This window comes from Dipodomys ordii, unplaced genomic scaffold, assembly GCF_000151885.1.
Source record: "Dipodomys ordii isolate 6190 unplaced genomic scaffold, Dord_2.0 Scaffold61, whole genome shotgun sequence".
NCBI classification, from domain to species: domain Eukaryota; kingdom Metazoa; phylum Chordata; class Mammalia; order Rodentia; family Heteromyidae; genus Dipodomys; species Dipodomys ordii.
The window spans coordinates 818647-834102 of NW_012267277.1; the positions used below are offsets into that span (position 1 = coordinate 818647).

The 15456-nt window shown below is 42.5% G+C and overlaps 1 protein-coding gene across 1 annotated transcript in view; it reads right to left on the reverse strand.

Moving 5' to 3' along the window:
• Positions 1-13812, reverse strand: part of Rab3b (RAB3B, member RAS oncogene family) — a 63627-nt gene extending 49815 nt beyond the window's left edge. The window contains exons 1-2 of the mRNA XM_013022263.1: positions 13748-13812; positions 7436-7663 (exon numbers count right to left, since the gene is read on the reverse strand). Of these exons, the coding sequence (XP_012877717.1) occupies positions 7436-7663 (228 nt within the window). The 5' untranslated portion in view covers positions 13748-13812. The remainder of the gene's footprint in view (positions 1-7435; positions 7664-13747) is intronic.
• Between the last annotated feature and the right edge of the window lie 1644 nt (positions 13813-15456).

Sequence of the window (15456 nt, forward strand, 5' to 3'; positions counted from 1 at the left end):
GCACTGACACAGGATTAGAACTTAGAGTTCCAGTGGACTACGTTAGCTGTGTCCTTCCACAGATGATTCTTCCCCTGACCAGCAGCCCTTCCTACTCTTCTCTTCCTCAAGGTCTCTTAAGGTTGCTTGGCAACCACCAGCCAGCAGTAAGTGGCCTTTAGATTGATTTGTGGCTGTAATGTTACTAAGTCTCTCTCTGCTCATACTTGTGTGGACTCTCATTCTTTTTTGAGTTTTTTAATGCAGTTTTCATAAATACATGCCATGTGTTACAGATCCATTGACTTGCTTTTTCATTCACCCAGTCTTCTTCCCCTAAGTTGTTCACTTTTAGTGAAACTTCTCATCTACCCCACTTCCCTAGTAAGATTTTCTTCTCTGATCCTCAATAATTGGCCTCTCAGGAAACATAGGCCCACTCAGGGAACTATATGCTAAGAGATCCCCAGAAAGAAGGGACTCCCAACACTCTCCTCAATTGATATTCCCCAAGAATGACAGAAAACTCCTACTGGAGCAATGCTCTCTGTCTTAATCTACCTTTTCTCCCTCACAACAACTTTCTCACTGACAGGCTTGAATAGTAGAGAAAGTGAATTAACACTTCATACCATGCTAGTAAGCAGGAGCTGCTTCAGCACTTCTGGAACCACAGAGGGGAAAATCTGGAAGGGGACCCAATAGTCCTTTGCATGTGGACAGGAGAAAGAAAAGAGGTGGAATCTAATATCTCTTGCATTCCTAGTATGTGCTGGATGCAATACTCTGCTATTGCATTAGGCCTCTCCTCCTCAATAAACATGTAAGGTGTGCACACACACCAGTACTGGAGCTTGAACTTGGCCTGGGTGCTGTCCCTGAGCTTTTTTGCTCAAGGCTAGCACTCTACTGCTTGAGTCACAGATCGCCTTGCAGAATTTTGCTGGTTACTTGGAGATAAAAGTCTCAGGGATTTCTCTGCTTAGGCAAACTTTGAACTGTGATCCTCAGATCTCAGCCTCCTGAGTAGCTAGGATTATAGGCATGAGGGTATTATGTATTCATAGGGGCAAAGTGACTAACTGAAGCCCACATAGCTTTTAAAAATTTACAGAACTTCTATGTAAAAAGGAGATATTTAGGTTCTTCTCACTCCTTTTACAACTAGTTGACCATCATCTTCAGTCAATTTTGGTCCTAAACTCTCTCCTCATTTCTATTCCTTATGTTACTTTGCCACTGTCTCTGTTTTTTGGGCTGACTGTCCTCCCTATATTAACAAGTTGAAGCTCTAACCTCCAGTATGGCTATAGGAAGTTATTAAAGTGAAAGGAAGTTATTAAAGTGAAATGAAGCTATAAGGTGGAGGGCCCTAATCCAATATGATTAGTCTTATTAGAAAAGACATCAAGGAGTTCTCCCCGTTCCTCATGCCCACATACTGAGAAAGGGCCATGTGAGAACAACACAGAAGCAGCTATCTGCAACCCTGTCAACATCTTGATCTTAAGATTTCCGCCCTCCAGAACTATGAGAAACCAATTTCAGCTGTTTAAAGCCACTCAGTCTGTGGTATTTTCTTATGGTAGCCCAAGCAGACTAACATACTTTGGCTTTTGTTTGTTCGTTTGTTGGGTTTTTGTTATTGTTGCTGCTTTTGCCAGTCCTGGGGCTTGAATCTGAGGCATACACACTGTTCTGAGCTTTCACGCAAAAGGTTAGTGCTCTACATCTTTGTGCCATAGCACCATTTCCTACTTTTTGGCAGTTAGTTGGAAATGAGAGTATAATGGATTTTCCTGATCCTGAACCCTGATCCTTAGATCTCAGCCTCCTGAGTAGCTAGGATTACAGGTATGAGCCATTGGTGCCAACTATATACTTGGATATGGCCCGTATTACTTACTCAACCACTGATGAATTTCATTCTTTCTTTCATAGCTGATCCATATTTAGCCAAATTTCTTGTTTAATTATTTTTTACTTATGTACAAATTTCTAAGGTAGAACTGATTATAAAATAAATACATATTTAATGTGCACAAATTGACGAGTGTGGACCAAAACCACAGTTTCTTTGCCTTGTTTTCATCTCTATTCTTTACTTGAAAACAAGAACTTCTTTTGGTGGAGGGTTACCACATGGGTCATACCCTTATCCTTTTTGCTTTACTTATTTTTAGGATATATGGCAATTGGCTGGAGCTATAATCTTCCTGTTTATGCCTTCCACATAGCTGGGATGACAGGAAATTCCACCATACTCAGATCTATTAGTTGAGATGGGGTCTTTGCCCCAAGGGACACTCAAATTATGATCCTCCTGATCTCTATCTCTGAGTGGCTAGAAGTATAGGTGTGAGCCACCACATCTGGATAAAGCCAAGAATTTTTTGAAGATGCGAGTCTGACTTTGTTAAAACCTTACTATGGGGTTGGAGGAACAGCTCTCAAGTGGTAGGGTGCCTGCCTGGCAAGTATGAGGCTGTGATTTCAAACCCTAGTACTAAAAAATGACAACAACAAAACCTTCTATGAATTCCCCAGTGCTTATGATGGTGATAGAGGTCTCTAAATTTATATCCCTTTAAGTAGAGAATTTTAGGTACAACATGCACAATATATGACTATTTACATATACATATTTAACCTACTTAACAGATGTTATGTAATAGATGTTACATAACAGAATATAACAGATGTTAAGAATACAAAGATGACCTAAACAAATTTAAACATTTAAGTTTTAATGTATTTATCAAAAGCACAAAAAAGGTTTTACTTTGTTGCATAAAAGCACACACACACGCACACACGCACACACACACACACACACACACAAACTCTTTGATAAATGTTTTTAAGCAAAGCAATGTGACTAAGTCAGATCTAATAAACTCCTCACTAATTTTACCTCAAAATGTGGCTGGCAATGAACTTATGCCAGGAGTTGGAGAAATGTCAGTTCAGCCATTTTTTTTACTGCTCATTTAGGTTCACTACACTTAGCACAGTCTATAATCAGAGGTTTCTTTATGGGACTCTAAAAGCCACATATCCAATGTGAAATCTCATGAGTTAAGTAGTATAATCAATAAATCAAATACTTACAATAGGCTGAAAATGAGCAGAGGCATGAGGGAGCCACTGCTACTCTCTTAAAAGGACACAAGACATCCTCAATATTTCCCAACTATAGACTATGTGGTCAGCTGATTCAGGGATCAAATGAAGATATCTGTGCCAACCTACATCATACGTATTAATAAAAATGATATTTTATATCCAGAGATTGAAAATAAAATTAAGTGAGCTTTCTAAAGAGTCATCAGACATGTACTCTCTGGACAATGACAAGAAGCCTCTGACTGTTATACAAAGTACCGTATGCACAATATATGGTTATTTACTTAGTCTGTATATGTATTTACTTTTGTATACCAAGGGATGTTAAAATACATAAACATGAAACAACATTTAAATGCTCACATTTCAATGTATTTGTGAATATATGGAAAAGTTCATTTTGCTACCTAAAAATATATGCACACATAAAAACGGTGAAATGTTTTTAAGCAAAGCAGTGATCAACTAAGTCAGTGAAATAAATACATCCTCATAGATCTTACCTTGACTCTCAATCAGCCATCTCTGGCTTCTCCAGCAAATTTCTCAACACACTCTCCCTGTTTTTCACAGCCTTGATTTGGTTTCACTATATTGCTCACCATGCCTAAAATAGTCTCTCACACCTGTGTGTGCTTCTGCCGTGAAGATGCTGTCAGATAACTGAAGTGGAAGTCCTAATACATAATAGGAGCCTTTAGTAAACTCTTGTCGAATCTTACCACAGGTAGTTAAGTCAGATCAATAGTTCTGCAATTTAGCCTGCCTTTAAACCACTTGGAAGACTTCTTCAACACAGATTGTTGGGCCCAAATTCCAGCATTTTATAATAGCAGATTCAGAAAGTCAGAGGCTCACATAAGAATATGCATTTCTATAAAAATAGACACCTGAAGAAATTCTCAACTTTTCTAGCCATAAAAGAAACAAATCAAGACAACAGTGAGATTCTACCTCACCCCAGTTAGAATGACTATAATCAAGAAATCTAATAACAGATGGTGGAGAGGTTGTGGCCAAAGGGGAACCTTACTGCTTTGTTAGTGGGAGTGTAAACTTGTTCAACCACTTTGGAAAGCAGTATGGAAGTTCCTCAAAAGACTACACATAGAGCTCCCCCATGACCCAGCAATCCCACTTTTGGGCATTTACCCAAACGATTACAAACAAGGCCATACTAAAACTACCAGCACAAATATGTTTATTGAAGCCTTATTCACCATAGCTGGGATAGGGAACCAACCAGATGCCCCTCAGTAGATGAATGGATCAAGAAAATGTGGTATATATATATAATGGAATTCTATGACTCCATCAGAAAGAATGACACCACCCCATTTGTTAGGAAATGGAAAACCGTGGAAAAAAATTATATTAAGTGAAGTAAGCCAGACCCATGGTTTCCCTTATTTGCAATAACTAGTATATGTCTAGAATAATCTTACCAGACAAGCAGAAAAGGTCAAAAGCTATGTACATATGACCATATAAGATGATACTAAGCAAAATGAACCCCAAGATAGGGACACAAGTGATTTTTATCTTTGTCGCTGTTGTTTTTAATGTACTATGTGATTTTTTTGTTTCTTTTATGTGCTCTTCCCCCATGGTACAACCCCTGTTTTCACTGTATTTGATTTCGGTGCCCTGCATCTTGTATATACATTATTCTAATATGAGAAGGGGAAGGGAAACTTTACAACTTGGTAGGGGGAGAAAGAAGTTGGGGAGGTGGGGAGGGAAGGGATGGTAGTGGAAAAACAAAGGAAGGGCTAACAATGCTGGATAGGAAATGTACTCATTACCTTACTTATATAACTGCAACCCCTCTGTATAGTATCTTTACAATAATATATATATGAAGAATATGCATTTCTACATATATGTATATATATATATATATATATATATATATATAAAGAATATGCATCTCTAGCAAATCCTCAAATGTTGCTAATGTAGTCAGGTATGGAAACCACACCTTTAGAATCAAAAAAGTACATACACTCTATAGTTTTTCCAATTTCAAACTATTTTTGATTCCTCAGTGCTTTTAATAGAGAACTAAATTAATATTAATCTCTATAAATTAATGTCCCACTTATCATAAATGGAAATATAAGATCCATAAGCTTTGCATAGAGAAAATAGCACATTATTTAGAATCAGAAGATGAGTCCAAATTTCACTTTATAGCTGTGTCGTTTACCTAAGATAATTGCTACGTTATATTCTTCTGTAAAATTAGGATGCATTAAAAGACTAACTCTCTCATATGTTAAACATGAGATAATAGTAATACAAGAAATAATTTGTAAAAAGAAAAGTACTATATATGAACTGTTCCAATAATATATTTATTTATTTAATAAGTATAATCGACAGATAAGCAAGATATGGTTCAAACTTTCACAAATTTTGTTTTGTTTTGTTTTGAGATGGGTTTTGCCATGTAGCAAAGGCTGGTCTTGACTTCTTAATCCTGCTATTTTGGCTTTCCAAGTGCTGAGACCACAGATATTCACACCCCTGGCACAAATTTCCAAAATTTTTCAAAATTTTCAGTTCAGTGATAAATCTATCATGTACATGTTCCTTTATCTTCTGAAATCTGAGCATATTTGAATAGTACCATTGCTAGATAATACCTAATGGTTGTGTGGCTGAGACAGTTTCCAATGATCTTTTCTCCCCAGCATTCATACCTGTGTTTAGTTGCCTCCCAAGAGAATACTCTAAGGCTACATAAGCAACACTGCAATTTCTTCTTTGGTTTCTTAGATCTCTCACTCTGGGGAAAACCAGCTGTCATGAAATAAAGGCACTTAAACAGCTCTGTAAAGATACTAAGAGGATCAAACGGAAAGGAAGTAAGGCCTCTGCCAACAGCCAGCATCAGACATGTGAGTAAGCCACTTTTGAAGTAGATTCTCTGGTTCCAGTCAATCCTTCAGATTACTACAGCCCAAGCCAACATTTGACTGCATATAATGGAACTCAAATCGCTCCTAAATGTTAGACCCACAGAAACTATAAGATAATAACAATAGGAGTTATTATCTCTTCTACTATTATTATTTTGTCAGTCCTGGAGCTTGAACTCAGGGCCTGGACACTATCCCTGAGCTTCTTTTGCTCAAAGCTAGCACTCTACCACTTCAGCCACAGCACCACTTCTGGCTTTTTCTGTTTATGTAGTACTGAAGAATCAAACCCAGGGCTTCATGCATGCTAGGCAAGCACTCTACTACTACGCCACATTCCCAGACTCAACTATTTTTATTTTATATCAAAGTTTTTATTTTATATCAAAGTTTATTTTTGTTTTGTTTTGTTTTGCTAATAGGCCTCCTACTCATTTGGCTTGCCTGCTTATGACTGATGCTCTACCACTTGAGCAATGCCTCCAACCTAACTTTTTGCTAGATATTTTGGAGGTACAGTCTCTTAGGCTTTTCTGCCAAGGATGGCCTCAAATTGATTCTCTGGATTGCAGTCTTCTGAGTAGCTAGGATTACAGGCATGAGTCATTGGTTGGTGCCTGGTACCACCAAGTTTTTAAGTAATTGTTATACAACAATAGAAAACCTATCCTGTATCCAATATTTACCGTGCATTTATTTGTTATATTTCAGGAACTATGCTAAGTAGCCCCAAAGTTCTATGATATATATGCCACTATAATCCTCAAAGAAGAAAGAGTGGTCCAGAGAGATTAAGTAATTTAGTCAAGTTTCAATGGCTAATAAAGTGGTAGAAGTAGAATTTGAGCCAGGCACTGGTGGCTCATGCCTGTAATCCTAGCTATTCAAGAGGCTGAAATCTGAGGATCACAATTTGAACCCAGCCCAGACAAAAGTCTATGAGATTTTCATCTCCAATCAACCAGCAAAAAAAGCTGTGGCTCAAGTTGTAGAGTGCTAGCCTTGAGTAGAAAAAGCTGAAGGACATGTACAGACCCTAAGTTCAAGCCAAGGACTGGTACCAAAAAAAAAAAAAAAAACCAAGTAGAATTTGAACCCAGCTCTGTAACTCCAAAGCCCAGTTTCTTGTTTAGTCATTTCTACAAGCCAAGATAAAGCCTCTTGAAGAGACAAGCAGAAGAAGCAACTGAACCTCCAGAGGAGAACAAATTTACACAAAACCAGCATGGGGACAGCCCAGGGGCCATACCTAAAAATATCATTAATAGTTGATATTGTCAAGCCTAGAAGCTCCACTTTTTCCCTGTCTTCTACCCCTTATAGCAGCAGACTAGTTGTCTTTCAAAATATCCTACATACACAAAAAAAGAAAATATCCTACACAAGCTGCCCAGCCCAGGACTCACCCAAATCTGCAGCTTCACTCGCTTCTCATGGCGGTATACTGTCTTCACCTTAAAGTCGATGCCCACAGTGCTGACAAAGGCAGGGGTGAAGGTATCATCAGCATAGCGGAAGAGGAAGGAGGTCTTGCCAACACTGCTGTTACCAATGATGAGCAGTTTGAACATATAGTCAAAATTCTGGTCAGAGGCATCTTTGATTCCAGTTTTACTATCGGTCACTGAGGCCATCTGCAAAAGAGATCTCTATGGTCATTCCAGAACATACCTCCAGGGTGACTTTGAGTCACTAATATTCTCATGGCCACCTGACATTTACACACTTACTCCCCACATCAACATCACAGAGAAAATATATGCCACTCAGAATCACCCTACCACTGCACCAGCCACAAATGTTGCTTAGGATTGGGGTGGAATCTAGGTCTTCCCACTCATTTCCTCAACAAATATTTGCGGAACACATTGCTCTGGTGCAAGCCCTGAGTTGATCATGAAAGTACAAATATGAATCAGACATAAGTGTCTATCAAGAATAAAAGAACAGGGAAGCAAAAGTAATAAAATAGAAGGCAAATGATGAGACAGGGAGGCCCTGGTTAGAAGAAGCTTCTAACCCACCTTGAAAACATGGTTTTCAAGGAAAATCTCCTGTAGGAAGAAGAGCTATCATTCCCCGTTTTAGAAATTTTCATGAGGCCTGGCACTGATGGCTCCTGACTATAAACTGTAATCCTACCTACTCAGGAGGCTGAGATCTGAGGATCCCAGTTCTAAGCCAGCCAGTGAAGACTAATTTAAGAAGTTTTTATCTCCAACAAACCATCAAAAAGCTGGAAGTAGAAGTGTGACTTGTGGGGTAGGGCATCAGCATTGAGAGAAAAAGCTAACAGAAAGCACCCAAGCTCTGAGTTCAAGCCCTGGTACCACACACACATACACAAACAACAACAACAAAACCCCAAACAACTTCTGTGGCTGTCCATAGCTCTAAAGATCAAGCCCAAACCATCCAGGTTAACAGAGAGCTAATACACCAAAGAACCAATTCTCTAAGCTCTTTCCCTCACCAACATATGCTACTTTTTTTTTCTTTTTCTTGCGGGGGGGAGTGTGGGGGGGAGTTGTGGGGCTTGAACACTGAGCCTGGGCAGTGTCCCTGAGCTCTTCAGCTCAAGGCGCTATATCACTTGAGCCATAGCATCACTTCTGATTTTCTGGTGGTTAATTGGAGACAAGAGTCTCACGGACATTTCTGCTGGGGCTGGCTTTGAACTATGATCCTCAGATCTCAGCCTCCTGAGTGGCTAGGATTACAGGCATAAGCCATTGGCTCCCAGCATACATGTGTTACTTTTATATAAAATATTTATATCAAATATCAACTTTTTCAGATTTATATCAAATTATTATTTATTCCAAATATGCTGTACTATTTTGTTTTTGTTCTTTATGTATGTATTTCCTCTGCCTACATGCTATTCCCACTTCCAAATAAACTCCTATTCATCCTTTTAGGTCCAGGTCAAGTGCATCTTTCTTCCCTGTGCATGCACACCTAATGGTACATTCCCAGAACACTCAAATGGCACTTGTGTCATTTCAGAGCTGTTTACTATTCTGGCTCCTCTTTTACACTGAGCAGCTGGGACTTAATGCGCTCCATTTCTGCATGCCTGGCTTCTAGCACAAATCCAAGTGCATAATAACACTCAGTAAATGTGTACTGAATTAATGAAAGTCACTTCATCACTCTGGACCCCCAATCTCCACAACTGGAATGTGGAGCTGATGTACTTCATTACTGTAGTTAAATCTTATTCAACTGTCCTCTCTTGCAGTGAGACTCCATTATTTGCATCTATTTGACAATAGATTAACTGCTTCCCCTTCTGGAGTCAGGGAAGTTTGAACCAAGAAAACCTGCCAACACTGGACCCAGGGCATATTTTCCATAAGCATTTATCAGGCATTTTCTTTTTTTTTGGGGGGGGTCCGGTTGTGGGGCCTGAACTCTGGGCCTGGGCTCTGTCCCTCAGCTCTTCAGCTCAAGGCTAGCGCTCTACCACTTGAGCCACAGAGCCACTTCCGGCTTTTTTCTTTTTGCTTATGTGGTGCTGAGGAATCGAACCCAGGGCCTCAAGCATGCAAGGCAAGCGTTCTACCACTGAGCCACCTTCCCAGCCCCTTATCAGGCATTTTCTATGTATTAGACTACTGATGTAAATGCCATATTACTAGTTTTCATTTCTAAAATAATATAGCTAGTTTTACACTCTAGATAATATACCTAATTTTACACTCTTAGAAGAATTTTGAAATAACACACGTAACATGATAACCAAAGGCCAGGTTACTGGTCCTGGCTTTCCCAATAATTCAATAAATGAATTAGGACAAATCACTGAAGTTTAAGTTTCCCCATCTGATGCCACTACATACTTCATGAGGCTGCTGTGAATTTTAACTAAAAGAATGATTATGTATGTGCTTCTTTCACCGTGCTGAAAAAAAAAATACACTTGTACATGTGTAAAATTGGCTATGCTACCCTGAATGTGAGAGTGGGGAATGACGGCTCCCATTCCTGCTGTGATCAGCCCCTCTTCATTTTATAAGTAAGAAAAAAATGAAGCTTCACAAACAGCAAGGATTTGCACACAAGTCAGTTCAGGACTAGAATTTCTGTGATCTAATGTCTCCCAGATTTGACCAGTTTTAGGATAAGTAAAGAAGAATTCCCAATAGAGTACCTAGTTACCACACTGTACTTGCCTTAGTATATAGTCAACAGCTGCTTATGTGGACACAACATGGCTTTCCTGGTACATGGTGTGAAAACAGGGACGCGCAGAGAGAGAAGGGTTAAGATGGAAACACCCTAGGGGTTCTTCAGGGGGAGGAGGGGTAACAGACATCTGGAAGAGATGAAAAAAGCATCCCAGCAGGCAGTCGCCTGAGGCAGATCTGAGCAGACTGGTCACTGCACAGTGGTGCGTGCAGAACTGCATTTGTAAGATAAGCATCGATCAAATCTTCCCTCTCTTTTGTGACAGCCACATAAAATGATAAAGCTGGGTAGCTCACTGTGCCCGTGAGGAGAAATACAGATGAATGCGCAAGAACCATCTGGGAAGTCATCCCTAGTTCCAGGCTGAGGAAAGGAAAGAAATGGCCCCTCACAGGGTTGCTGTGAAAAATAAAAAACCCTTTATATCTCAAAGGGGACAGAAATAAACACCTGAGGAAGAAGCAATCTTCAGCTAGGAAAAAGAGCCTTAAAACCTAGCAAGAAAAGATGAACATAGTAAGTGTAGTGAAGAAGGTAATAGATGTACTTCAAAGGTTAAGGGCAAGATTGAATGCAAGAGACTTGAATCCAAGAGACTTGAATCCTGGCTCGTTTCTTAATGTGTATGTAATCACAGGCAAATCCTACCCTTGACTTCAGTCTTCTCATCTATGAAATGAGTGAATAAAATGGCTTCCTGTGCCAGCGCCATTGGCTCACACCTGTAATCCTAGCTATTCAGGAGGATGAGATCTGAGGATCACAGCTCAAAGCCAGTTTGGATAGGAAAGTCCATGAGGTTCTTATCTCCAATTAACCACCAGAAAATCAGAAGTGGTGTTATGGCTCAAGTGGTAGAATGCTTGCCTTGAGCTGAAAAGCTCAGGGACATCACCCAGGCCCAGAGTTCAAGCCCTATGACCGACCCCCACCACCACCACCACCAAAGCCCCGCCAAAAAAAAAAATGGCTTCCTGGAAAAACTGTTAAAATCAGTGGTTGAGAGAGTGCTTTATAAACCTCTTCAATTTTTCTTTTGCCTATATGCTTCATGTTTTTTATTAGAAAGTCATTCTGAGTAATGGAAATAATTTAGGGTTCCAAATCAAACAAACTAGATTCAGTTTCCAGCCCTATGGTTTATTAGCTATGAGACCGGGACCAAATATAAAATGACTAAGACACAGTTTCCTCCTTGGTAAAACAATCATTGTTAGAAAGATTGTAAGTCATGTAAGTAATGCATTTAGCATAGTATATGGAATATAGCAGGGACTCAATAAATGAAACTGTCCTCTTTCAAGTTTCAGTGGGGATAAGGAGGGGGCAAATGTGGACGTTACTTTGAAATATGCCCTTCCTCTAAAAGTCGTACTTTAACTAATTTTACATTTCATCTTTCTTTAGATGATTCCACACTACCAACCCACTACTACCAGCCAAGCCCAGCACTCCTCACTGTTTTCCCAAGATTCATAGAACCACAGAAATAGTATCATAATAGCTACCATCTACTGAGCATCTATGAAATGTATCCTGCTAGTTGCTTTGGAAACATTTGGTCCTAAACACAAGGAAGACTTGGTAAAAGCCATTTTGTTCCTTCTTCAGATTGGAAGTAGATAGACATGAGTGCAACTAATAACAACATGGAGGCACACATACATAAAAGCATCAGTAACATCTATTTTGCAGGGTTTTACACAGCTGCGCACCTACTATGTGCCAGGCCTTGTGTCTACTCTGGAAAGATGAAGTGGAATCCTAATGGGCTCCAAGCTTAAAGGGGAAACCATGCTGGGTGCCTATAAATTCTATCTACTCAGGAAGATGAGATCTGAAGATTGAGGTACAAAGCCAGCCAGAACCGGGAAATCCTTGAGATACATATCTCCAATTAACCACCAAAAAAAAAAAAAAAGCCAAAAGTAGAGTACTGTGGTTCAAGTGGTAGAGTACTAGAGCCTTGGGCTAAAAAGCTTAGAAACAGTGTGTAGGCCCTGAGTTCAAGCTCCATGATGGGCACACACACACACACACACACACACACACACAAAGAAAACAATGTAAACATTCTATGTTACTGGTTTCCTTTATCACAATCCTTAAGAAACTAGAGATTTACTTTTTGGACTGGAGATTCTTTTAGATTGTTGTCTTTCTTCATATTGTTTTCTCTGCTGGAAACACACTGACTCCACAACTAGCTAAATTCTCATTGCCAAGGACCACCACTGTCAGACCTACCTGCCTTGCCATATCACTTCTCTTCTGGGCTTCCTACCACTACAAACGGTGCCTTTCACCACTTCCACTGTCTTCCTCTGTTTATGGGCCCAAAACAGGTGTGTGCATCTATCTGCGTGCGCATACACACATCCATTCTTTTTACAGTCATCCATCCCTTTCCATCTGGATCCTAGAAAAGGGGGATGGAGAAGCACACCTTTATTAGCTTTCAGAAACTGCCACTCTATCCTCCCCCAAATTCCTTCCATCTTGAGCATCTAAAGCAGAGTCCACCTGAGGATGAATTTTCCAGTCCACTGTTCTCTTCTTTGGTGATCCAGATGGTGGTATAATTGGGTCCCTGCTCCTCCTCCCTCAGACTCTGGAGAAGCCAGAGTCTAGTGTTCACTCTGACCCCATGTTGTCTTCCCTCACCCCCCCACACACATACACACACCTCACACTCTCACACACATCACACTCCATACTTGACCTCATCCTCAACCTGACCCAGCTTCTAACTCTGCAAGTTCAAGGTTGCTCCACTTTAAGCCACCAGACCTTGCTCTAGTCCAGTGCCTTCTCCCCACTCCTGACCAGAACCTAGGTGTCACCTGTCCACAACTAGAGCCACTGCCCTTCCTCTGTCCCTTCCCAGCTCTCCCTCCTTATTTTCCACACTGGCCCCTCCAAGCCCCTCCCCTCGCCCTCCAACGCACCCAGACTCCTTCCCAGGCACCAGCTGCTCTCTGCCCCACACGCTTTCCGTTCCACAGCAGTCCACACTCGTGTCCCCGCCGCCCTCCCTGGACCCTTTCCCCGACCAGACGGCCCCCCTCCTGCCCAGCGCCCTTCACCACTCAGCACCTCGCTCCTCTCGGCTCAAAGACCCCTTCCGACCCAGCCCCCACCCGAGGCTCCGCGCCTCCACGCCCCCCCTCGCCTTCGCCCCCCTTAATCCTCCCGGCACCCCCTTCCCCGCCCCTGGCCGCCTGGCACCCCTTCCCAGCGACCCCTCCCTGCCTCCGGCGCCGCTCTTGTTACCCCCAGCCCTGGCACCGCTTTCTTGCTCGGGCTTGGGCTGCACCCCAAGCTCTGCGGAGCTCCCTCAGCGGACCCCCCACACACACACCTTCCGGGGAGACGCCCCCAGCCCAGGCCACGCTCCCTCCGCCGCGGGGTCCCTCCCTAGCGGGCGCCCCCCAACCCCTGCTCCGGTCCCCTCGGCTGCCGGGCGCCGCCTCGCAACCCTCACAGGCGGGAGGGCGAGCGGGGGCCGGGGCCGCGCCCCTTACCTCGGACTCCGAGTGCAGGACTGCGGGGCTCGCTCGCCGAGGGGTCGCACCTGGCGGCGGGAGAACGCTGCCGGCTTCGGGGATCCGGGCGAGAAGGGGTGCAGCGGAGCGGGGGTGGGTCGGGTCCGCACCTCAGGCGACCGCGAGCTAAGGCTAAGGCTCCCGCTGGATTCGGCTCCCGCGGCGACCAGGCCCCGCCCAGGTCCCGCCCATGGGCGGAGCCCTGAGGGCCACGCCCCCTCCGGCTGCAGGCAGGTGCCAGGAATAAATCCACGGTACTTTGGGAACCACCACTCACCCCCTATTGGGGTGATTGTTGTAACTTCCCTTAATCCTTGCCCCCAGGTACCGTAGTGAGTGATGGGAGTGCTTTGACAATATTGTAGATGATAATGGGTACAGAGCTTTGCCATTTCCAAAGTGCTACACTGTGGGTTACATGGCTCCATTCACACACACACACACACACACACACACACACACACAGCCCAGGGAGGAAAGCAGAACCTGGATGGCTGACCACAGTTGGAAACTATGCCAGAAACTTAAGCATTATCCTCTACACTGGGCATCCTTTCAAGCCCCACATCCCATTGGTAATAAACACCACCCACACATGTCCTTTCCTTTCTGTCTCCACCGTCCTTATCCTGGGTCAGGTCTCATCACTTCCAGAAATGCAACAGACAGAGGCAACAGCTTCTTTATTTCTGTTTCGATAATCCATCCTATCTATACGCCACTGGTATGAATAACCCTTTCAAATGTCATCAACTTTGCCAAAAACAAAACAAACACTTGCAATATTTCCATTACCAGCAGTTGAGGAAAGGTTTCCAATTGGAATGGGAACATGTTCTTGCCGGAAAAATCCCAGCTCTTCCAAGGGTGGTAGGTATAAAAGATAATTAACACATGGGGTTGGGAAGGTGGCTTAGAGGTAGAGCGCTTGCCTTGCATGCATGAGGCCTTGGGTTCGATTCCTCAGCACCACATAAGCAAAAAAGAAAAAAGCCGGAAGTGGCGCTGTGGCTCAAGTGGTAGAGCGCTAGCCTTGAGCTGAAGAGCTGAGGGACAGCGCCCAGGCCCCCGAGTTAAGGCCCCATGACCGGACCCCCCCAAAAAAAGAGGTAACTAGCACCCCACATTCAAATCCTGGTGTAGATTTTATTGCAGTCTTTCTGAGGTCTTAAAAGCCAGCTGATAATTTTAGTCTAGAGTTCTTATCCTTCCCTACAATCTTCTATCCCAAATCTTAGCAATCTAACTCAGATACCCAAAGTAATGGTTTCCCAAGTTCCATTATAACCTTGTCTGAGATTCCCTCTAGCTTAGGAAACTATCAAGATAGTCTCTCTGCTTGCCCAGGCACTCCTTCAGATTCATAATTTTTACACTGCTTAGAGTTTCTCATCAGCATTTTCATTCCCATTCCCATTGCCCTTCCCCAGCACAAAGGATCGAGGTTCTATTCTTTGTATTTTCTGAATACTCAGATTACTTCTTTCCCTTTATTGAAACCTTATAGTCCTCCAGGACACTGCTTCTCCCTTGTATCCCTCTTCCAGAAGGCTTCTCATTTTCCACACCCTACACAACACCAGGGGGTGATGCCATTGCCACTTCCACCCGTGTATAAAAATTCCTTCTCCTTTGTTTGCCAGCCATACTCTCCCATATCCCCACTACTGTAGACCAATAATTGCTCC